General features: G+C 38.1%; 1 protein-coding gene across 7 annotated transcripts in view; it reads right to left on the bottom strand.

The window, feature by feature from the left end:
• LOC149550720 (uncharacterized) overlaps positions 1-25139 on the bottom strand; it is a 28107-nt gene extending 2968 nt beyond the window's left edge. For 3 of the 7 annotated variants that reach the window (XR_016352587.1, XM_089786284.1, XM_089786283.1), the window contains exons 1-2: positions 24827-25139; positions 23815-23969 (exon numbers count right to left, since the gene is read on the bottom strand). Coding sequence is in view for 4 of the 7 variants with exons in the window: in XM_089786284.1 (XP_089642410.1) it covers positions 23825-23969; positions 24827-25002 (321 nt within the window). In the remaining 3 variants the exon portion in view is untranslated. Of the gene's footprint in view, positions 1-22079; positions 22742-22845; positions 23970-24826 lie in introns of those variants that run through there. The other 4 variants (XR_016352589.1, XR_016352588.1, XM_089786286.1 and 1 more) reach the window with 4 other exon arrangements.
• Positions 25140-26715: the final 1576 nt, after the last annotated feature.

The following is a 26715-nucleotide window of genomic DNA, read 5'->3' as shown; positions in this document are numbered from 1 at the left end:
CTCTCTACAATGTTTTTGTGTACTTTTAAAAAAAAAAAATCTTCAAGAACTTGCTCTTTTGCATTTATGATGAATTTAATCTCACTGATCACTGAGTAAATGCAATCACATGCCTTGCCTGAACAAGGCCTATGCATGTCGATATAACGGATCATGCTCACGCTTTGTGAAACTCAGGAGATACTTGACACAATCTCACCAAATTTCATCTAGGATCATTTGCTTAACCTTTGTTGCCCTTGCAGTGCTAGATTGCCTCCATATGGACCAATATGGGCTCACAACTAGCTTAGTGCCTCACAAGCCTTCACAAGTTGTCTCGGGCTCTCAACATAATTATATTGGAGGTAAAATAGGTAGCAACCTATTTGAAAATAAAAATCATATTAGAATTAAAAAAAATTACTGAAGTGAAACAAATTTAGTATTTAGCTTACCTCCAATGGCTCCAATTTTGAGTTTTGTCAAAATATGCCTTTTGACATATTGTCATTGCTAACGAACATTTCGATCAATTTGGCCTCAATATACACCTATTTGGTCAAATCAACGTGGTGCCAATCTTTTGCAATACAAGGTGTCCAAGATGAGCAAATAACATGAGCACACACTCTTATACCAAGAGGGGTGATCAAGGGTGAATCAATAAAGATAAACTTACACTTGGATAGCACCAACCACAACATTAGCAATTAGCGAAGATCCACAATTAAGAGCATAAGATTAATGTGAAAATCCTTTTGGGAAAAACCATGAAGAAGCATTGCTTGGATCTACAATCCAAATCCAACCACAACATTTATAAAATGATCTTCCAATATTTGCATGTACTAACCCACTAAAACTAAGCATCAACTTAGCAAAGGGCACCAGTCTCTTCTTCTAAGAGGCACCAAATTCTTCTACAAAGTGTCACATTTTGGATGTTGCTTCTTCAATGGATGATGAACAAAGTTTTCTCCATATTAAATCTGCTTTGACTTGTATTAAAAAGATAAAGCATTACACACACCACAATTACACACAATCTTGCTTCATGTTTTTGCACCACTTCATGCACCAATATTGAATGAATTGAGCACATAGGTTAGTCACACAAAATTAAATTGTAATATTAGATTCCATGAGTTGGCTTCCAATTACACCTCTTTCAAAATAATTAAATTCCATGGGTCGGCCAAAAAAATAAAGCCAATATAACAATCTCCCAAATTTTGACATCAATGACCATACCTCCAACAATCTCCCTTCTTCAACAAAGCACAATTTGAAATCAATGACAACATGTTCAACATAATGCTTCTCAACCTAACAGCCCTAAAATTCTTGGCATTGTTTGTTATAACTTGCAAAACATTTTAAGGGCCAACTTTCTCAATGGCTTGACAAAGAATGTTAGCAATATATGCACCCATCCTTCACATTCCTTCTACAATTCATTGCTCTCAAAAACATTGTCTCGCTAGGGGACGCTACAACAACATTGATCAATGGGTAATTTTTTGTACTTACCCATCCATTGAAATAATGGTCACCCATGTTTTGACCAATGAATCATTTATTAGCTTCAAGAAGTCCTCTACAAATCTCACCTCTTTATCCAATAAGGTGCTATACACCTCAAAACTTAGGCCCATATATTGTTTTGGAACCTCATTAACTAATTCCTCCACTTTTTTGTTAATATGATGAGCAAATAAGATTGAATTCCAATTCAATCACATAGACAGATCTCACTGTCGTTATTGGCAATCTCACACGAGACTCATTTTGAAATGCCAATTCCAAAGGTCCCTTTATCTCTTCTGTTGAAAGGTCATGTTTTGCAGGTGGGGACAAAAATGGATAACTCTATATACATTGAAAATGACAAGGTGATAGAGGAGTCTTCATCCTACGAAATAATTTCTTTACCAAAGTATGATTTCATTTACCAACCCTCTCTAAAGCACCCACTTTGAATATTGAAGCACCAACCCTAGTTTAGGTACCAACCCAATGTTCTGCTTAGGCACCAACTCCAAATCATGTACAATCTCAAATACTAGATTTAATAAAAAAATCTGAATACATATAACACTTGTGTAATTGGCAAGAATATATAACATATTTTGTTGTCAAAGATATTTAGAAGCAATATTTTAAATGCTTTGAAAATACACATAACAGTCTAAAGACGAAATAGCAGCAATCAAAAACAACTAACAACTCAATCGTCTTCAAAGATTGTCATGTTCCCATTTTTGGTGACAGTTCGATTTAATTAATTTAATTAATCTGGTTGTCCAAAGTAATGAATATTTTAAGGATGACTAATTAATTATTTTAATTAAATAAATAAACATTAAAAGATAACTTTATATTTAATAAAGTGACTTGGATTATAAAAATATTTAATAAAGTCACTTAAGAGATAAGATAAAAAAAGTTCTAGAAGTCTCTGGAGAAGATGGAGAGGAAAGAATAAATAGGCACCCCGGGGCTCCATTCGAATAAGGCAGTTGATTATCTCTCTTTGATTTTCAGATTGTGATTTAATCACAAGTGCATTGTGGAACCTAGGGTTTTTGCAATTGTCACAGTTGGCCATTGAGAACGATAACTCTCAATTGGTACGCAATTTTGAGGGTGTGAAATATCATCCGAATTATTGCAGATTGGAGGTGACATTCAATCATTTCATCAGGGCAGAATCTGTGGCTTAAGGCCAAAATTTTGGTAGATCATTCGGAGGCTTGAGAATGGAAGATTAAGCTATTTTGCAAATTAGAGTTTATTATTTCTATGGGATCAGTTAGCAACGTTTCAGTATATCAACAAGTTCATTTTGTTGAGCATGAGAATTAACTAAAAAAATTCCAGGGCACGAATCAGGCGAACTAAACTCTAATCATCGGCAATTTGGATTCACGAGTTCTGAAGATTGGGCTGGAAACAGTAGCCAGCACGAGCTGCGGATTAAGGCATTCGTTGAGGCATATTTCAACCGTTTCCAAACTGACCCCGGATTAAGGCATCCACTCAAGCATATTTCAACTGTATCAGACCAATTATGGGTCGGGTCGAAAGCGTCACCAAGGGACGCAAGACTTGAAATAAGTTATCTCCTACAGTCGGCATCAGGTATCAACGTTAGAGGGCGGTCTTGGGAAAGGAAGCAGATAGAGGTAACTTGAAACTATCCATCTGCATTGCACGGGATTGAGAAAAAACGTTTTTACCATATATAATTCCGACGCCTTCCTTCTCATACACTTCAGTCATTGATCGAAGGTCAGAGACTGTCACAGGGATTAAAAAGGTGCAGGAGTATGTATTGGTTCTTTGCGGAAGGTCAAAGGCGAGTTTAGGGCAGAGACGAAAATATAGCAACCAAAGATCTGCGCAAGACTTGCGGAAATTGGCAGTCGAATATCTGAGACTCAATTTCGACCATCAGCGTCCATCACTTGGCAATCTCAGACCGATGACATTTGCGAACGAATAAGGAAGTCGGCGGTAGTATTCTTGGTGGAGGTCGCAGGCTTGATTTGACACAGGTGCCGATAGGGCATTTTATTGAACAGTTGGAAATAACTGCGATTACCATCTGATTTGCTCATCCGATAAATATGAGATGATGCCGCACGGGTTAAACGGTGACAGCAGCCTGTGAACGGCAACCCAACCGGGCAACTCAAGCATATATTCAGGGACTTGATATTTACTCCAATCTTGGCCATCTACTGAAGACCAAATCGGCCATGATAATTGGCAGCAAACAAGGTTTGAAGCAAAATCTTGGCGTTTCATCTCTATTCAGGTTCCAAACACTTTCTTATATGTTTTTGCTATTGTAACATCAGTGTCTCATATTTACTAATAAATGGAGAAAATATTTTAGCCTGCCCACTCTATGTGTTTTGCCTTCAAAATCAGAATAGCACAGATTCAATTATTTAGTTAAAGTGCGTAACAGAAATTCTCCAGTATCATATCAGTACAATATCGGGATTTAGTGCCCTTTTAGTCGGGGTTATTTCAGTGGTATCAGAGCGGTTTTCTTGCCATCCTGTGGGGTAAGAACCGACTTACATGAGTGATCAGCACTTTACTTCAACCAAGATGGACAGGTACAGCACAAAGTCTCCGAGGACACAATCTTGGACAAGTAATAGATATAGTATTCAGAGGCCGAATTGTAGAAAGGAGGACTATTCAGGCATTCAGGATGAGCTCAGAAAAATCAGACATAACAAGTCTGAACTGTTGGTTAAGCACCACCGTATGATTGACAGGCTGTCTGACCCAACTAAGGTAAATAAGTCAACTGGATTTCGATTCGAAAAATCTTCTCGCAAAGCACTAACTAATACAGTGGGCGATGTTACTAAGAACCTTAATGAGGAGTTCGAGAAACAGGTGTGCAATCAGCTAGAGGTTTCAGTTCAGCCTCAGGAAGAAGCGGTGAAGGATATTACGCTGCTGGATAGTAACTGTCAACTTGGTACTCAAGTTGATACAGTTGTATACAGGCTGCCAAAGGGTGATGTCTTAGATACTCAAGGTGGTTTGCTTCCGACAATCAATGATTACAGTGAAGTGAGTTCAGATGATGATAAGGATGTTGATGGTGAGATACCAGGTAGAGATGAGCAAACACTGAGTATTCATGATTTTGCTGAGAGAGAGTACCAGGCTCAGTTAGATGCTTCGTCACATGAGAATGAAACTGGTAGTACTTCACATGATTGGTCCAGACAGCTGAAGGTGAGCGAAGATAGTGTTGTGACTTCTTTATCTCATCATGACAGGATGCGGGAGATGATAGAAGAGCACATCCGAATGATTCAGTTACAAGGAAGACATAAGGGAGTTCAGGCAAAATCTTCTTGGTATGACTTACAGGCAATTAGTGAAGGAATGGGAACCATGAAGTCAAGCTATTTACATCTTCTATCAGACCGTGACCATCTTCTTAGCCTTACCAAAGACTATTCAGATGCCTTGAGGAGGAAGGAGGAGAAAGTTTTCAAGCTTTCTCGTGAGCTTGAGGACAATCGAGCAACTTTGGTAAATACTCCATTGGCATTACAGGACTGGGAGAGACATGGGAATGAGCATGGCATGGAGCTAAGCTTAGTTTCATCTGGCACGTCTGACACTCAGCTTTCTACATTTGATGGGTCATATGTGGTTGCTGATAATGTTACGAGTTCATCTTGCATTCACATCCAGGATACAAGGACAATGGCAGACAGGTATGTGAAGTTAGTTGGTATTGGTCACATTACTCAGGTAAGGAGTTTGCTTGAGCTACCAGCTGTTCCTTGTTTACGGATATGGACTCAAGAATGTTTCAGGGGTATTTGGGGTTCAGTTAACTGGAGATCTTTAACACTTAATAGTAGCAATGTTTGTTTGAGTGCTATCATGGATTTGATTAGCAGAATACACGGTGTTGTCTTTCCTAGTGCCAGCAGCTTGTCCAATGTTGGTATTGGTTTTTATACACCGGTATTGGGTCTGGTTTATATATGTAAACGACCGTTCTTGCTAGAAGGTGTTGAAGATTTTTCATATTTGGCAATGTGTACGGATGAGCCCCAGGATCATTTTGACCTTGATGACATCCAGGAGGATGAAATGGACAGTTTTGAAGACACAGCTTCTTTGACAGTTTCTTTGGGTACAGAAGAGCTTGACAGCAGTACTACAATTTTTGACAATTTGGATTTTGATATGGACCTTGGAGATGATTCGCGAGATATGGATGTTAATATTGAGGATACTCCTTTAGACAGAGCTCTAGAAGAAGCTTGTAGGAGACAGTTCAGCCAGAGCCATCATATGACTAGCCAGCTGAAAGTTAGTAAGCGAGACATTGCTATCGCTTGTGAGCATTTTGATACTACTCGTCATTTGTTGGCCGTTACTGGTTGGGGTACTTCTATGATAGATGAGTTCAACGGTGGTTATTTTTCTTTGGCAGAGATTCATGCCTTGAGTGAAGCTGTCCGGATTTTGAAGCAGGATTACTTACGACTGGTAGCCGACCGTGATCACTTGGTTGAGTGGGGAAGTATAGCTTATGAGGCACTCTTGGATCGTGAAGAGGAGGTGAGTGAGCTTTCCCAAGAGCTCATAGCGACTACTGAGGCGTTAGAGGACACACAGCGAGATCTACAGAAGTCGCAGTTTCAGTTGAAGGAGGTGACCGTGGAGTTGGAGGATTTGCAATCAAAACCAGCCCCAGACCCAGTTCATTTGACTATTGAGGTGGACGATGGTAAGTACACTTCCACAGTTGCTACTAAGGAGCATATTGTTGAGGCTGACACACATATTCAGGATTTGGTAGTAGCTGGTCCTAATGAGTTTGGGATACCAGTAGAGTCAAGTTTCCAGATTGATTCTTCTCAGATAGTTGATAGTGTGGTACAGTTGAGTATGCCACCCTTACAGGAGGACCAATTGTGGTGTAAAGGGGAGTATGTTAATGTTTCCTCATATAATTTTTACTGCATTGAACCGTTCATGGAGTATTTGCTGGATAGTGCATGTGTTCATTTGGACTCGCATAAAGTGACAGAAGGTGTTCTCATCCAAGATACTAGTGTTATTTGCAGATTGGTTGAAAAGATTATAGGGGTCCTTGCTACTATGCTACCTCACAGGGATCTCGAGGAAGGGTTTATTGAGCAGAATGCACGGGATCCTATCCAGCCTACAGTCACTCAGAGTCAGAAAATGGAGCCATCTGTTGATTCCCAATTTAGTGATGATGAGCCAGCAGCAGAGGTTGGAGGTTCTTATCGGCGTTATGCGGTAGGGTACGCTCGTCATTTTTCTTTTGACACAGAAATAGAAGATTTCATTTCACACAGAAGTAGATTGGCTCCAGTTTCTTACCATCCATTAAGGGATAGATTGGCACCATCTTTTGAAAATAAAATTGGTAGTAGCAAGTTACTTAGCCTGCAGCATCGACACACCCGGAGCAGTTTTTCAGAGATTGGATTTGATGGCAGTGATTCAAGTACCTATGGCTGTTGTCATATCTATAGTGCAGTTGGGTGCAGGTGTCATTTTGACAGGGGTTTGAGTTTTGATAGAGTTGATGTTTCAGTTGGCTTGAGTTCCGCAGAATGTTTTCTTCTACCGACATTTACAGTTGGTTTTCAGATAATTTCATCAGAGTTGTCAGTTGTTTGGATGTTGAGTACAGTTTCTCAGATACTGGTATTGATGATTTCTCCACGGGAGTATGATGAGGATTGGGATGACATACAGATTTACATTTGGGACCCAGGCATACTGATTGGTTTATGGTTCAGCCATTGCTTGGGGACAAGCAATTTCAGGAAGGGCGGACTGTCATGTCCCCATTTTTGGTGACAGTTCGATTTAATTAATTTAACTAATCTGGTTGTCCAAAGTAATGAATATTTTAAGGATGACTAATTAATTATTTTAATTAAATAAATAAACATTAAAAGATAACTTTATATTTAATAAAGTGACTTGGATTATAAAAATATTTAATAAAGTCACTTAAGAGATAAGATAAAAAATGTTCTAGAAGTCTCTGGAGAAGATGGAGAGGAAAGAATAAATAGGCACCCCGGGGCTCCATTCGAATAAGGCAGTTGATTATCTCTCTTTGATTTTCAGATTGTGATTTAATCACAAGTGCATTGTGGAACCTAGGGTTTTTGCAATTGTCACAGTTGGCCATTGAGAACGATAACTCTCAATTGGTACGCAATTTTGAGGGTGTGAAATATCATCCGAATTATTGCAGATTGGAGGTGACATTCAATCATTTCATCAGGGCAGAATCTGTGGCTTAAGGCCAAAATTTTGGTAGATCATTCGAAGGCTTGAGAATGGAAGATTAAGCTATTTTGCAAATTAGAGTTTATTATTTCTATGGGATCAGTTAGCAACGTTTCAGTATATCAACAAGTTCATTTTGTTGAGCATGAGAATTAACTAAAAAAATTCCAGGGCACGAATCAGGCGAACTAAACTCTAATCATCGGCAATTTGGATTCACGAGTTCTGAAGATTGGGCTGGAAACAGTAGCCAGCACGAGCTGCGGATTAAGGCATTCGCTGAGGCATATTTCAACCGTTTCCAAACTGACCCCGGATTAAGGCATCCACTCAAGCATATTTCAACTGTATCAGACCAATTATGGGTCGGGTCGAAAGCGTCACCAAGGGACGCAAGACTTGAAATAAGTTATCTCCTACAGTCGGCATCAGGTATCAACGTTAGAGGGCGGTCTTGGGAAAGGAAGCAGATAGAGGTAACTTGAAACTATCCATCTGCATTGCACGGGATTGAGAAAAAACGTTTTTACCATATATAATTCCGGCGCCTTCCTGCTCATACACTTCAGTCATTGATCGAAGGTCAGAGACTGTCACAGGGATTAAAAAGGTGCAGGAGTATGTATTGGTTCTTTGCGGAAGGTCAAAGGCGAGTTTAGGGCAGAGACGAAAATATAGCAACCAAAGATCTGCGCAAGACTTGCGGAAATTGGCAGTCGAATATCTGAGACTCAATTTCGACCATCAGCGTCCATCACTTGGCAATCTCAGACCGATGACATTTGCGAACGAATAAGGAAGTCGGCGGTAGTATTCTTGGTGGAGGTCGCAGGCTTGATTTGACACAGGTGCCGATAGGGCGTTTTATTGAACAGTTGGAAATAACTGCGATTACCATCTGATTTGCTCATCCGATAAATATGAGATGATTCCGCACGGGTTAAACGGTGACAGCAGCTTGTGAACGGCAACCCAACCGGGCAACTCAAGCATATATTCAGGGACTTGATATTTACTCCGATCTTGGCCATCTACTGAAGACCAAATCGGCCATGATAATTGGCAGCAAACAAGGTTTGAAGCAAACTCTTGGCGTTTCATCTCTATTCAGGTTCCAAACACTTTCTTATATGTTTTTGCTATTGTAACATCAGTGTCTCATATTTACTAATAAATGGAGAAAATATTTTAGCCTGCCCACTCTATGTGTTTTGCCTTCAAAATCAGAATAGCACAGATTCAATTATTTAGTTAAAGTGCGTAACAGAAATTCTCCAGTATCATATCAGTACAATATCAGGATTTAGTGCCCTTTTAGTCGGGGTTATTTCAAAGATCACACCACATCCTTAGCATCATCGATTCATTTCACTTGGCAAATATGGCCTCCAAAAATGTGTGAAGCTACAACACAACATCCATGATCTCATATATCTTCAAAAATTACACATCTCACAAATCTCACCCTTGATTCCTATTTTTTCTCCATTTCAATGTGCAATGCTTTCAAAAAGGTTGCATCGTGCAACATTGTATTAAGAAATGTAAACACCCAGCCTTCATTAATGATTATCGCACACCACATTATTCATGCTAATCGCTCATATATAAGTTTATTCTATTTGTTCAAACCTTTCAAAAGGCAACTTGAAATTTGCATACAGGCCACAAGTATATACTAAAATGGCTCCTAATAATAGATACCCTGTCTTACTAAAACTTGTTCATCAATACCTTTCTTGTTGTTAAAATACTACTAGGAAAAATCACTGCCTAGGAATAACAGTCATCAACACATGCCCATGTTTAATACATGTGATTCCATATGCAGAATATGTAGCTGACTAAAAATAAGCATTGACACCTCTTACAAAAGATTTGAAGAACTTTCTCAAAACATACAACACAAAGATTAGGCAACGCAACACAAGTAAAAGCTACTTTCGTGATTTTTTCCAATCGGTGATAAAGACCATTTATGTATTTCCAGCTTGACTCGTCCTTAACAAAGGCAACCAATCCAAGTCTTAAATTCCTTCTTAAAAAAGACATGCACCTTCTTCAAGAAACGACTACATAAACTTTTAAGATGCACAATACCTCAATTGAAAAGTATGATTGCCTTTAAAATTAAGACGGCTTGGATATAGGTGTCGCTACTCAGCAAGAGTGCTTTTAAATTAAATCTGCAGCTTGAACATAGAAACTCTAGGAATCCATGTCTTCGCCACTAATTAATTACCACAGCCTAGTATAAAACAATATTCATCACCTCCAAAAATACATTATGAAGAAGTTTGAACACTTAGACAAATGCATATATATTAGATGCATATTTTAAATTTAGCCCACACAATTCAAACCATAAAATCAACCCTTTGAACACATTAATCTGACATGGCAGCTAATGGAGACAAGCAAGTAGTTGAGAATCTGCTAAAGTGGACACACAACTAGCTCAACACGTCAAGCAGCTCAACCAAGCAAGCAAGCAGATCGGCCAAATTTTTATTACAATACGTGATCCTTTGAGATTCGTACAACCTTGATCATCAAGATTTGACTTCAATGACAACATACTCACCAATCTCCCCCTTTGTCATTGATGGCGACCCACCTGAAATCAACCTGAAACAAAGAAGCTCTGAAGCAATGCTCAAACAAACTTACTTTGAAATAAAGCTGTTCCTCCCACTTTGACATCGATGACGAAATCAACCTGCATACCTCAAACCATCCTCCATAACTGAAACCAACTTGCATAGCTAAAACCAACTTGAATAACTTGAAATAGGGCTAAAAGAATATGACAATGAAAGCTACCCGAGTCCGACGAACAAGTCATGGTGGAGTGGAGTCACTTCCAACTCATTTTTGATATCATAAAAAATGTATAGATTATTAACAGCCCTGCTTGCATCAGCAATACGTCTACCATCTTTCCTAAACTCAACAATTTAAATTAAAAACCAAGCTGTGTCCTTGATCACACAATTCACTAACACTTAAAAGATTGTATTTCAGAATTTTTATATAAGACATTTTCAAATTTTGGCTTACCATCATTAAGAATAAGTGTACCTTTACCTCAGATTTTTGCAGGTGTATTACCAGCAAATCTTACTTTACCTTCATTTGTGCATTTAAAAGTGATAAACTTGCTTGTCTCCAATCATATGCCTAGAAACCACTGTCAACATACCAAATGCCATTTTCATTTTGTGCAAAAAAGGTTGTTTGCACAATCAATGACTCTTCTAAGACTTCTTTCTCTTTCCTTCTCCAACCCTCAACAAGGTCATTTGCTTTGTCCTCCTATAACTTCATGTTCTGCTAAGAGAAATCTGCCACTTCTACAAGCTCTTGCAGCATGACCAAGACTATTATATTTATAGAACACAAAATTGTAACTTCTTGTACGAGCAAATGAAATCCCACTCCCAAGTATAAAATTATTTCTTGCAAACATTGAGTTGATTGCCCTGTGTCCAAAATAATTGCATGAGAAACAGTAACCATAAAAGAAAGAATTGTTAAACCTGGTCACGAGTGCTTGTCTTGAAATAGGAGGCTTCTTGAATGCATTATTTCTGAATTGGACGGAGATTCCTTTATGCTATCAGCATTTATCTTCTATTGTTGTTTTTTGTCAACATAGAGCTTTGACCTTCTTCAAGACCAACTCCACCTTTGTCTTTAGTTGATTTTTGTGAGCTAATAATCTTCTCCAATGACATGAAACTTTTCCAATCCATCTTCTCATGATTCAGCCATGTTCAAGATTTGTCTATCTCTCTAAGTAATACAATGATAGCTTCAAATATTTCACTATCTTCTTCTTTAAGCTTAAGCTGTTTCCTGATTTCTTTTTCTATTTTTTTGGATTCTTCAACCTGAATCTTCAAGTCAACTATCAGTTCTTTTGCTTCTCCAAGAGCTAGAGATATCTTGGTATTCACTCTATTCCCTTCTTGTAGCAGTAACTTCAAGTTCTGTTTTTTCTTTCTAGTTCTCTTGATTTTATCTAGAGCCATTATTAGCCTTTCTTCCAAAACCACTCCTTCTTCATCAGTATGATCTTCAAGTTCTTGATCTTCTTCCTATGCTTCTTCTAAGGCCATGAACAAAATTTCTTCCTTCGAATACTCTTTATCACTAACATCAAATGAATCACTTTCTTCCTTAGAATAGACTCTTTTTGGAATTCTGAGACTTTGTCTCTCTTCCCTTATGCTTCTTGTTGAACTTGGGCTTCTCTTCATTGTTTTTTGCCTCACTTTTTGCATAAGGACATTTCACTGCAAAATGTCCTACCTTACCATAGTTGAAACAATTGAAAGAAAGCTTGCCTTTGTATTTGCTGGTACCTTTCTTTGACTTTGTAATGAAATCTGCACCTTCAGAATCATATTCTTCATCAAAACTTTCACTTGATACATACTTATTTTCTTTTCCTTTTTTGAAGCTTTAAAGGTTCTCTCCCTTTTGCATGAAGAATCAAAAATAGCACTCAACAACAATGTTACACCAGTACTAGGGTACGTCGGGACGGCAGGACGCCAAACGAGTTTTCAGGACAATGGGAAAATGGACCTCATTTTAGGGACGGCGGCAATGGGAGGATGGGGCAAGGAGGGGTGTTCTATAGTATATATATAGAACTTGAAATGCTTGTTATGAAATGAAGTTTAAGTAATATATACCAAATTAATATAATCGAACATAGAAAAATTGCAATTTGAACTAGAACAATTGAACATTCAACATAGTAACATATTACATACTTGATAATAACAATCAAAAATCAAAATTCAAATACAAATCCAAGTACCCATTTGAGCGGCAGCATGGTTGCGGAATGGCGAAGGTGGGGTTACTTGGGTATGCAAGTGCTTGGTGTGGGGACATCTCAGGGATGGGTACTTCGAGGTTTGGGAGGGGGGTGTGAGTCCCCATTTTACATTGATCAACAATTAATGCATCAAGCTCCTCCATCTCTTTAACCACTGAAACTTTAGCATTGAAATGCATTGGAGAGATATCTTGGTATTCACTATATTCCCTTCTTGTAGTAGTAACTTCAAGTTTTGTTCTTTCTTTCTAATTCTCTTGATTTTATCTAGAGCCCTTATTAGCTTTACTTCCAAAACCACTTCTCCTTCTTCATCACCATGATCTTCAAGTTCTTGATCTTCATCCTATGCTTCTTCTAAGGCCATGAACAAAATTTCTTCCATTGAATACTCTTTATCACTACATCAAATGAATCACTTTCTTCCTTAGAATAGAGACTCTTTTTGGAATTCTTAAACTTTTTCTCTCTTCCCTTATGCTTCTTGTTGAACTTAAGCTTCTCTTCATTGTTCTTTGCCTCACTTTTTGCATAAGGACATTTCACTGCAAAATGTCCTACCTTACCATAGTTGAAACACTTGAAAGGCAGCTTGCCTTTGTATTTGCTAGTACCTTTCTTTGACTTCGTAATGAAATCTGCACCTTCAGAATCAGATTCTTCATCAAAACTTTCACTTGATACATACTTCTTTTCTTTCCTTTTTTTGAAGCTTTAAAGGTTCTCTCCCTTTTGCATGAAGAATCAAAAGTAGTACTCAACAATAAATGCATTAATCTCCTTCATCTCTTTAACCACTGAATCTTTAGCATCAAAACACACCGGAAGAGACCTTTAAATTCTCTAAACTATAAAGGACTCCTCAATCTTTTCTCCTAGACCCTTGATAGAGTTAACAACTTCATCTACTTGCAAAAACTAAGCAGCAACGTTTTCTTCTGCCTACATTCTGAGACTTTCAAAATGTCTTCTATTGATCTGTAAACAGGACTTAACAAGATATTCCAAACTTAATCCTATCCACAGATTTCATTCCCTATCCAACCGTAATGGGGTTTATTATTTTAAACCATTAAGATTACAGTTTTGATTTTATACTCCTTTACACAATTTAATCATCTAATAACTGATAACATTTAAGAGAGGATAAAGTAATGAAAAGAATTGGAGAAAATAAAGAGAAGAAGAGACACCAACCATTTTCATAATGACGTTTGTCCTTGAGGGCTACGTCTCTGAGTCCGCTTCTCAATTCGTGGACCGCTTTATTAATATCGCTAGGCTCAAAACACCTTGTACAACATCCAAGCTTAACCTCGTTCATAGTCTCTCTTCATTTACAATCTCGGGTGTAGAATAACACCTTGTACTCTCACAAATTTTCTCTCCAAAATCACCTAGAATGGATTTTCATAACACATACACCCCTAAAAATTATGCTATGTGAGGTGCAACAATAAAATTAATGAAACTAATCCCTGTCTAACAAATCAATGGCATCCCTCTCACCATTTTACCAATCACGTCCAATTTTGGTTTCATTGACTCTCACCAAAATGTTGGAGGTGCCTACTGGAATCCCCTTTATGACCCCAGTTGCAATGTTCCTTTTTTCAAAAATATGCCAACCTAAAACCCAAAAATATCCATCATACATTTCCCACAAAGGAAATGAGATTAAAATTATAATAGAGAGGGCCTCAAGTTAAGTTTGTTTTAAATAATTCCTATCAAATATCAATCAAGGATCATGAAAATACTTCAAATGTCTTTTAAGAGGAAAACTCTATTCAAGGGAGTTCAAGCAAGGACAAGAGTAATATATGATTATTGTCGAATTCTCTTTATGGTTAAGCTTTTCTAAAGTTCTTCAGAATTTTTGTTTTCCAGAAAAAAACTTATATTCGCTGAAGACAGTTCCTGGGGACAAAGACATTCCTCTTCTGGGTTCCAATTTGAGGACACAAACTCTCAAGATTGTTACCGGTAATCTCGTCCAAAGATTTAGAACAAAATGCACATTTCTATTGTGCTTCAGTTGGGCAATTTGTTTCTATCAAATGCAATATATTCTGATTTCAGTTAATTGCTCAGATTACTCAAATATCTTATCAAAGACAAAAAAAAGGCCAGTTTTAATAATAGAGGGGTCATGAAGAATTGATGTAAATAATCAGTAATGGATGTGATATTCCAAAATCACTATTTGCTGACAACAAGCAAAGGATTTCAGATATCTTAGACTGCTCAGTAGGTTGCACTGCAGAGGCTGCAAAGCAGGTTGTGTTACAGTGGCAGTTGCCAGATTTGGGACACCATTTATTATGTGGGTTCATAAACAGTGGCACCGATAGTAATCATAGTCTTCGAAATGAATCAATACGTAGAACAAGACCCTAATGGAAGTTATGGGACCACAAATCATTAGGTTTTTATGAAAAAATCAGGATACAGTCGATATCACTCTAAAAAGAATCTTATCTTGACAATAGTTGCATGTACAGGCAAATCACCGTGGAAGAAATTCACTGAAAGTGCTGCATGGTGATAGCTAAATTTAAATGGGATATTAAACTAGTTATCAAGTGTTTCTCTCCAAAAAGCATCTCTTTCTCTTTCCTTCTGTTGTTGCTCCAAGCTTATATCATTTTGCTCCCAAAAACATATTTATGCACACTTTTACATCATATCAAAACATTTCTTGCTTTTAGACTAAAGGAAATACATTTTTCAATGATCTTATTGCTTTCTTTTTTCAGCTAGAAGGTTCAGTTAGTTCACTGTCACTGGTCTATTCCTGAAATTTTGCTGACCTAGGCATAATCTCCAATAAGAGACTGCCATACTTACCTTTTCAATAAAGTGCTTGTTGGACTAACTGCAAATGTTCTCCTTTGGTATTCGTGACATGGCTTAACTGCTTCATGTGTTCTATAAATCTAGCAGTTGTATCGAGCATTAACAGGTCAATCTTTTGTGCAACGGAAACCCTAGCTTGTAACAAGTGGTATCAGAGTGTAATGTCCCATTTTTTTTTTTGGGAGGAATTAATTATAAAGTTATCAATTAAAAAAATATATATTACAAGGTAACTTTATAAATTAAATAAAAAAAGCTTCTAGAGGTTGCTGGAAGAAGCGGAGAAAAATTAAAAAGGGAGGCCGACCTATCAAGGAAAAAAGAATAAATAGGCATTGAGGGCTCATTGTCTATCATCGAGATTTATTATTGATTTTTGCTTATGTGCGTTGTGGAGCCTAGGGTTTCTGCAAATAGTCACAATTGGCCATTGAGAACGAAAACTCTCAATTGGTACGCAATTTTGAGGGTGTGAGAGATCACCTGAATTATTGCAGCTGTGGGAAGGATATTTCAGTCCTTTCATTGTGCTTAATTGCTGATTTGGAGTTTCCAGTGGAGTTGCACTTTCACCATATCATCTACAGCATTTAGTCTCCACCATTTGATCAATCCAATGGCCTACTGGTACGGGTCATTACAGTGGTATCAGAGCGGTTTCCTGCCAGCCTGATAGGGTTACCCAGCCACCATTTAATTTAGTTTACAAAAGAACTAGCATAACTAAGAATATGGCTGAGAGACATTCTCAAAGTCCATCCAGAAGTGTGTGAAATGATGAGACTTTACAGCAACAGGAGAGGCTTCTACAGTCAATAGAGGCAAGTACACAGGCAATGATGGTTATGATGCAACATTTGATTGGGGAAAATAGGAGAAATAATTATGATCAGGATGACAGAAGCATAGTAGGATCACAACATAGGACACGATCTGGAACAACTGACAGACCCACACGTCCTACATTTAGAGAAGAAACTCCAGCATGCACACCTGATGTTATGGTAACAGATATTGTAGATGAACTTCGACAAGCAAGGAATGAGAGGGATTCATTACCAGAATATGTATAGGATGGATGGACATTTGACAGGTACCTGAATTATAGAGTTGCCAGGCAGAAGCAAGTAGATAAACATAGTGAGTTGCAATAGGTCACCAACAAGTTGGTATTACCCACATTTGATGGCAGTGGAAAAATGACTGCTCGTGCTTGGATTCATAAGGTGGATACTTTCCTATCTCTGAAGACTATGACAGAAATTGAAGCACTCAAGTATGCCACTTTACACTTAGATGGGGCAGCACATGATTGGTGGACACATGGCATGATCACATTGCAACACAATCAGGTAACCACTTATCAAGAGTTTGTGGATAGATTGATAGAAAGGTTTGATAAAAAAAATCCTGAAGTTTATTTCCGGGAGTTAGCCCAGTTGAGACAGTCAGGAGGCTTAGAACAATTTATCAATGATTTCCAGAAGCTTGCAGTGATGGTGCCTGACATTTCAGAAAGGAGGCTAGTCATTTTATTCACAGAGGGATTAACTGAACCACTCAAGGGGTGGGTAAAGGCCTTTGATCCTCCTACATTACAGGAAGCCATGAAGAAAGCCCGTAGTATGGAACTTGCAGCTCCAGCAAACCGGTTTAGTTCAAAGGGTTCTTCATCATTTAGAGATAACAAAGGGGAATTCAGCAAGGGTAAAGAAAAGGTTAGTGACTCAAAAGACAAGCTAGCTGCACCTTGGGATAAGGAAACACTTAATGACTTGCGTAGGAAGAAGCTATGCTTCTTTTGCAAAGGTCCCTATGAGTTTGGTCATGATTGTCCTATGAAGTCTAAGGGGAAGGCTAACCGGGCGATGTGGGCTTATTATGAACGTTCAGATTTAGACATCTCAGAGCACCATGATGAGGTTCCTGATGAGGTAGAGGGTGAACAAGAGGTAGATAGTGCTGAGAAAAAAGAGGCTCCAGAGATACATTTACAGGAGGTACGTCTGTCTAGTATTCAAAGAGAGGGATCTTTTAGATTTCGAGGAGTCTTGGCAGGACAAAAGATTATTACTCTATTGGATACAGGTGCCACACATAATTTCATTGATGCACGATTTGTGGAGAGGCGTGGACTCATTACTGAGGAGTTCGAGGGACTGAGAGTTAAGGTAGCTGATGGATATACTCTTCGTTGTGATAGGATGGTGTGAGATCTACCTTTGCGTCTGAACAACTATGAGTTTAAGGCGGACTATCATGTGGTCAACATGGGTGACATGGACATAGTACTTGGGATGCAATGGCTACATTCTTTGAAGGAGGTTACCTTGAGATTGGAGGATATGGAGATACGATTCGTGGTGGTTGGCAGGACTCATGTGCTGAAGGCTATCCATAATGGTGATGTTAGAACTATCTCATTTAGGCGGTTGGAGAGATTAGCCAGGCATAATAATATAGAGTGGGCAGCAATATGTGCCTTGATGCCTACCCAAGGGGAACAACATAAGATTGAATATCATTCAGATATTCAAAAATTGAGAATCAAGTATGGGAAGGTATTCAGTGAGATTCCACCAGGCAGACCACCAGACAGAGGTATTGAGCACATTATCAAGTTGGAGGAAGGTGCTAAGCCTGTCATGATCACACCATACCGGCACCCAAGACGACTCAAAGATGAGATCGAGAGGACCATCAACGAGTTGCTAGCAATGGGACACATCAGACCAAGTAAGTCACCTTTTGCATCTTCTGTTGTTTTGGTAAAAAAGAAGGATGGAACTCTACGAATGTGTATTGATTATAGGGTGTTGAATAAGAGAACTAAAAGAAAAAGTATCCCATCCCACGCATCGATGAGCTGATAGACGAATTGCATGGGGCTTGTTATTTCACAAAAATTGATTTGAGATCAGGCTATCACCAGATTAGAGTTCGAGAGCAAGATATTGAAAAAACTGCTTTCAGATGTCATTATGGGCATTTCGAGTTTGTAGTCATGCCTTTTGGTTTGACTAATGCACCTGCCACTTTTCAGTCCACTATGAACAAGGTCTTCCACCATCAGTTGAGGAAATTTGTGCTAGTGTTCTTTGATGATATTTTGATCTATAGCAGGACATGGCAGGAACATTTAGAGCACTTGGAGATAGTATTAAGCATTTTACAGAGCGAGTCCTTGTATGCTAAGGAGTCCAAATGTGATTTGGGGATGACAGAATTGTTGTATCTTGGACACATCATTAGTGCAGAAGGAGTGCGAATGGATCCTGAAAAGATCCGTGCTATTGTTGATTGGCCACCACCAGAGAACCTTACACAGTTAAGAGGGTTTCTTGGTCTATGTGGATTCTATTGCAGGTTTGTTAGTGGCTACTCACGACATGCAGCGCCCATGACAGATTTGCTGAAAAAAGGGGCATTTGTGTGGACTCGGGAGGCACAGGAGTGTTTTATGTAGTTCAAGGAAATAATGACTACATGCCCAATATTAGCATTGCCTGATTTCACGAAGCCATTTGAGCTTCAATGTGATGCTTCTGGAGAGGGAGTTGGTGCTGTACTCATGCAGGACAAGCATCCTATAGCTTATGAGAGTAGGAAACTCAGAGGGGCTGAGAGATCATTCAGCATAAATGATAAGGAGATGCTGGCCATCATGCATGCCTTGGCCAAATTCAGACAGTATCTTGTGGGCAGCAAATTTTGTATTAAAACTGATCATAATAGTTTGAAGCACTTTTTGGGACAGCGGGACCTGAATGATCGTCAGCAGAAGTGGGTGAGTAAGTTACAAGCATATGATTTTGATATCACATATGTTAAGGGGACACAAAATATTGTTGCAGATGCTTTATCTCGTAGGCCACACCTCACTTCTATGATTCAGATATCAAAAGATTGGCGACACTTGATTGTAGCAGAATATGCCAAAGACACGTGGGCCTCTGCTATAGTGTAGGGAACAACAGTTGACACCAGGTACACTCTCATAGATAATTTGATCATTCACAAGAATAGGATTTACTTAGTCCCAGGATCGAAAGTGAAGCAGTTGATTTTTAGAGCATTCCATAATTCACCTATAGCAGGCCATCCTAGATATTTCAAGACTTACAGGTTAGTACGGGAACGATTCACTTGGAAGGGACTTAAGGCTGATGTTTTGCAGTATGTGTGTGAGTGTCATGTTTGCCAGCAGAACAAACAAGAGCACACTTATCCAGCAAGGCTCCTTTAGCCACTTCCTATTCCTGACAGGAAGTGGGAGTGCATCTCTATGGATTTTATTACGGGCTTGCCTAGGGCCCAAGGGCATGATTGTATCTATGTGGTGGTGGATAAGCTAACAAAATATGCTCACTTCTTCCCTATCGCTACTACATACTCAGCAACTCAGGTGGCAGAGGTATTCTTCAGGGAGATTTTTAGATTACACAGTTTGCCTCGGAGCATTGTGAGTGACAGGGACAGCCGCTTCATGAGTCACTTTTGGCAGGAGATATTTCGGTTGTGTGGCACTGAGCTTACACCTAGTACCAGTTATCACCCATAGACTGATGGTCAAACAGAGATTGTAAACAAATGGGTGGAAGGGTATTTGAGGAATTATGTGGCAGATCAACAACGAGCTTGGGTCAGATGGATATATCTCTGTGAGTATTGTTACAATACTACATATCATATGACTATACAAATGACACCCTTCATGGCACTTTACGGTTATGAGGCACCTAGTTTCTTAGATTTGTTGTTGGGAGACAGTCGAGTACCCCGTGCAGGTAAACTATTACAGGAAAGTAAGGATATAGTTGCTACTCTCAGAGACAACATTGCTAGAGCTCAGAACCAGCAAAAATAGTATGCAGACAAGAAGAGGATTGAGCGTAGTTTTGAGGTAAATGATATGGTTTACCTCATGTTGCAGCCATATAAGCAGTCCACTCTCAAGAAGAGTGGTACAGAGAAACTCAAGCCACGCTATTATGGACCATTCAAGATCATCAAACGAGTTGGTGCGGTGGCTTATGAGTTGGAGCTTCCCACAGATAGTCGAGTGCACAATGTGTTTCATGTATCATGCCTCAAAAAGCCGTTGGGTCAGAATGTGATGCCTTCTGCAATATTACCTCCCTTGGATGATGAGGAGAAATTGATCTTAGTGCCAGAATTCATTCAGGATAGTAGAGAGAAGCAGCTTCGCAGGAGAGTAATCAGAGAGTATCTAGTTAAGTGGAAAGATTTACCTATTGAAGATGCTACTTGGGAGGGAGAAGTGATTTTGTAGCATCCAGCATTAAGATTGCTTGAGGCCAAGCAATTTTAGGAGGGGCAGACCTGTAATGTCCCATTTTTTTTTTTTTGGGAGGAATTAATTATAAAGTTATCAATTAAAAAAATATATATTACAAGGTAACTTTATAAATTAAATAAAAAAAGCTTCTAGAGGTTGCTAGAAGAAGCGGAGAAAAATTTAAAAGGGAGGCCGACCTATCAAGGAAAAAAGAATAAATAGGCATTGAGGGCTCATTGTCTATCATCGAGATTTATTATTGATTTTTGCTTATGTGCGTTGTGGAGCCTATGGTTTCTGCAAATAGTCACAATTGGCCATTGAGAACGAAAACTCTCAATTGTTACGCAATTTTGAGGGTGTGAGAGATCACCTGAATTATTGCAGCTGTGGGAAGGATATTTCAGTCCTTTCATTGTGCTTAATTGCTGATTTAAAGTTTCCAGGTGAGTTGCACTTTCACCATATCATCTACAGCATTTAGTCTCCACCATTTGATCAATCCACTGGCCTACTGGTATGGGTCATTACACAGAGCATGGTCATAGGTTTGAAACTCCTTGGGTAATGCTAAGGGGGGAGGGGGGATTGGTGTACTAACTGCCAACGTTTCCCTTCAGGATTTGTGGCATGGCTTAACCGCCTCCTATATTTTATAAGTCTAGTGGTTGTAACAAGAATTAACAGGTTGATCTTATGGTGCAACGATAACCCTAGATGTAACAGTGCTCTACTGAATAGCTCATTTAGAAATTTTCTCATCAATTTGAAGATCTGGGTTCCTTGCAAAATTTCAAGGGGGATTTTCTCTAATTTGTGACTTTTCCAAATTTTCCTTAAATCCTATAGAAAGTGGTAGTCAGCCTCTAAGAGAAAAGTCAACTCCAAAGTAAAATAGATTTTAGCAACTACCGGCATCTATACAAACTAATCTAGTGCACAGATAACCTTTCTTCAAAATTTGAATTTCCCAATACCCCTATAACTGAATAACGTCCAATTATTGTGAGTGTCTCAAGATATTTAATGACCATGTATTTTAATACTATAGCACGAGTAGTTGTGACTTCAAAGTTCTTAGTGTTGACTATTATTAATTTATTTCTAACAATTAAATGAAATGAACCCACTAGAACAAGCACACTTCATGTAATGCACATCTGATGGAGTAACTTCTTTTTCTTTGCAATTTGTAGCATCATATTTAATGATGTGCATCTGAATCCTTAAGCACCAAACTTTCCAAGTAAGTTGTTACAAAAATTTGAGTCATTTGAAATTGTTATTTATGAGTTTGAAAGGTGCAAATTTTACAGTGCACAAATGGTGACCTCGCTCCACTAATTTACATCTGTCAACTAAATGCCCATGACAGACATTTTGTGTTAAATTTGGTGGTCAAATGACAATCACCTCAAGTTCCCAAACTTACCATTGTTTGTGCTTCATACGAATGTCACCTTTTGAAGGTCATGACATTTGCATATAGACTTGATTGCACCAATTCCTTAAGTGTCACAGAGCTTGTTCAACTATGTACACATTGATATGCACTTTAGTGCCACTTGGAGATGTATGAAACTGAAGGAAGCTTTCACAAAGATCCTTGCTCCTACTCAACTTCAATCACCAACACTCTTGCTCCTAATCAGCTTCAATCACCCACATCAGCAGCATGCTTCGCAGTATTGTAACCACTCACTGTGCCTGACGGCAGCCAAAGCATCAGCAACATGCCTCGCAGTGAAACCACTACTTGTGCTTAATAACAGAGGTTTCAAGTTTATTGATCTGCCTTACAAACACGCTTCGCAATTGAGTCGCTGCCTTTTGTGTCTTCTTAGCAGTCAATGTATCAGTAACATCCTCCGCAGTCACATCAGCCACACTTGTGCCTAATCAAATTAAGCCACCTGCATCAGCAGCATACTTTATAATGACATCACTGCTCCTTGTGCCCAATTCAGTTATATAGCATCAGAAGCATGGTTTGAAATTGCTTAACCACCAATTATACCCGTTCAGATTCAATCACCTGCATCAACAACATGCTTTGGAGACATACCACCAATCCCTGAGCCAGATTAGTGGTTATTGCATTAACAACACGGTTTGGTGTCATTTCAACCCCATTTCTTCCTACTCAGCAATCATAGCATCAGCAGCATGACTTACAGTTGCATCAACACTCATTAAGGTTGATTAGCAAATATTACTTCAGCAGCACACGTTGCAATCACATCATCATTCCTGTTACTGATAATGAAAAATACACTATATTGCACCAAAGTGGTCAAATTCGTCAGTTTGCCAAAAGAACAAGAACTAAGGTTCAATCTTTCTATCTACATTAGAAGCAAAAATTATTCATTCAAGGTTCAATCTTTCTATCTACATTAGAAGCAAAAATCATTCATTCATTAATCTCCAAGATTTGCTTGAGTTTCAAGAGCTATCTTCAAGGGAGGATGAACCATTTATTTTGTTCTTTAAAGGCATCCAATCAAGCTTATGCAGGATACTATTGCGCATAATATTGACTTTCAACTCATTCCCACGAGCACCATTGAGTTACTATGCACAATATTGTGTACTATGTTTTGTGTGTACTCTGATTATTTGCATTTAGAAAAAATGAAACTAACAATTGGCTATGGTTAGTACTGGATACAAATTTAAATAAAGAGTGTCCAGTCCAGATAAGGAATAAAAGTTGGCCTTATGGTAAGGTAGAAGCAATTTCCATGACACCGACCCAGGTTCAAATTCCAGGGGAATGCTTCAGAGCAGCCATATTAATGGAAGCCCGTAAAGGACTAACTGGATCAGACTGCAAAGTCTAATGCAAATTTCCATGGAAGAAAAGCCCCTTCAAACATTACTTCTAAGCTGAAAGGTGTTCTTATATGAAAGCGGGATGAGTGTTACGCTTTACCTAATTAAAAAACTTTGGATAGACATTAAAAAATATGGTAAGCAAACTCACAAAATAAAAACTACCGATCCGGAGAAGTTCGACAGAGGGTACCCTGAGACAGCGATCGAGAATTGATAGAAAGCCGAGATGTCAGTCGAGCGCTGGCAACTGCACTATGTAATGGAATTAAAGACTCTATGCAGCACCCTAGTTCTATAGGTAACCTGCCATTATATAAAATGAAATTAGATGCAACTAAAAGGATATTTCCAATCACTTACTGATATCCATTAAACCTCAAGTTCCCTGGAGAGTTTCTAAGAAACCAACACACATAGCATCAAATAAGAAAATAAGCAGATATAATTAAATATGTCCTTCAAACCAGCTTAACTTAAAGATGTTCAAAGCCATCTCCTCTCATTTGTATATAGATAATAACATTTGTTTATTCTGTGATACAATCAAGAACTAAAACACATAGCAACAAGAATGTAAACAACTAGATCTACTTGAGTAGGTCCAATTTAACCTAAGATAACATTTTTTATCCGCATCATAGGAATGCTTGTTTACTCTTGAAGCAATTCGCAGAAGATGAGCACATACGATCGACTACAAGAATGGACAGACAAGTACAAGGGGTTGCTGTGCAATGGTAATGGGAAAATTTGTCAATCCATGACCCAGTTTAAAATCCACCAATAAAATGATTTAAGTCTGTAACTTGTTATGCACAACCATACATTAACCAAAATTTAGGATTAACCTTAAACAAAAACATATATTTTAATAAATCCCAAAGATCGTTTAACATAATCTGTTAATAGTCGTTTCATCCTATACACGAAAACTTCAATAGATCCTAAAGACCAAATTAAGCTGAAAATTTAAATATCAACAACACACAGTGTAAAAATTGAACTATTATTAAATTAATTCCAAAGACTCGCATACACCAAAATGCTGTGAACAGCCACATGAAAACAAAATATACATTTCAAGTATGCGATGAAATTTCACGAAGAAGAAGAAATGCAGTGAAATGAGAGGAAGGCCAGTCAAGTCAATTATTTTAAACCTGGTGATAGAGAATAATCGACGGGGGTTGTCGGTCCGAATAGAAAACGAGAATAAGGAGGAGCTGCTTTTTAAGGGAGCTGATGACTTCGCTGATGTTCTTACTTGAGCTTGTGTTTTGAGGTTGCCACCAATAGTTCTCAAACATCCCACCGCGGATCTTGACAGATTAGCCATTCTTTTCTGCTCTGGAATTTGTGACCGTTGTGTTGGGCACTTGACAGTTCACACTCCGGACAACGTTCTCCAGTGTGATATCTCATGGGTATAGGGTTTTACAGCGGTTCTCTCTTTGTTTATTTAAAAATTAAGGGATGAGCAGTGGTTTTAGTTAATTTTGCACATTTAATTAAAATAGCAAATTATATGAGATTGTGAGGATTTCTTCTACGTATTTCTCTATGGGACAGGCTAATCCCCAGACAAATTGTATAAAGACAAAATAAGGTCAAATTTTTTTCTTCTTTTTCCAGATTCAGGAAATGTAGTGATTTTTTTTTTCAATTTTTTTTGTTGTTTTCGACTACAAACTATGCACATCATGAAGATCAAATGCTGAAATTTTTAAAAAAATTCATGATGTTTTCGATATTTTAAAAATTGGTCAACTATACAATTTGTAGGGAGGATAGCTGAGTCCGAGAAGTGATCAAAACAAAAAGTGTCTTGATACAAGATTCTCATTGCACTAATAATTGCTCACTCAAATCACCACATATCACTAGTGCTTGTGGATAAATGTGCTACTAGTGGCATACAAATCTTTAGTAGTGGTGCACAAAGAGGCCAATCATGGATGGAAAAGCTAGAAAATGATCAATTATTGGTATATAAATGATCCACTATTGGTGATTTTATTGTGTGAAAATGAGTGGGTGGTTATTAGAGCCTAAGGCAATATTGGTCCCTTTCCCTTATTCCTTGCGAGATTGTTTTGGTGGGGGTCGAGACTCTTTAAATTATGCATCTATTTTTAAGTTTGTTTTTTTAAAAACAAAGAGAGACTATAGAGCTACATTATTGGCCAAAAATAGTACTAAAGAGAAACTAGAGTGAAGAAAGAACACATGGATGAAGCAAAACAAAAAATGGTTGAATAAGTAAGGTAATAAAATGAGAATGCCTCGACACTAAGGGAAATAAAAAGTATGTTCACAACAAACTGACGGAAAGTATGTGGATAGGGCATTTTTGGAGGAAAAAGGAGTACTACATCAAACATTTTAATCATAAATATAATCACACTTAATAGAATTATATAGGAATGGAAATAAAATGGAGAGAAAAAGTGGTTTTGATAATTAAAAGCACCAAAACAAAGGTGTTGACTCTTACACCATCCCTGAGGCGAAAATAAAAATAGTTAAGTACAACCAAGTCTAGAATAGATAATTACCAATAAACTATCAACACAACAAGTAACTGTTGGAAACTATAATTGGAACAATGGTTATGTTGTCATTGATGTCAAATCTATTGGTGAGACAGTTTGTTATGTGATCTAAATGTCATATCTGTTTCATTGATGAAGAGGATTTAAGAAGTTGTTCATAAAAAAAAAAAAAAATCTAGAGGAAAGCTTGAGTTATGAAGAGTAAACCACAAATGGACATTTGATTAGTTAGACTTTGACAAGAGAAAGTAATTGTTTAAATCATCTTTCAAGTGGAGAAGACTGTAATGTTCAAGTCTTGGAAGTGTGAGCAAAGATAGATCAAATGTGTAGACTTGATTAAGTAATAGAGTAAAAGACTAAGGAATTTTGATGGGCATATGCCGAGTGATGCTAGTGTCAACCTAGTCACAATAAGTGTCAAGCAAATTCAGTGTTAACCGAGCATCAATATCGGTCGAGTGGCATTATTGATGTCAAGCAACAAGTTTATAGTG

This window comes from Cupressus sempervirens, chromosome 6 (genome assembly GCF_028749045.1).
Source record: "Cupressus sempervirens isolate cs-2001-9-10 chromosome 6, ASM2874904v1, whole genome shotgun sequence".
Classification (NCBI taxonomy): Eukaryota; Viridiplantae; Streptophyta; class Pinopsida; order Cupressales; family Cupressaceae; genus Cupressus; species Cupressus sempervirens.
Note: the sequence above shows the minus strand (reverse complement) of the source record. Positions and strands in the feature narration are given on the sequence as shown.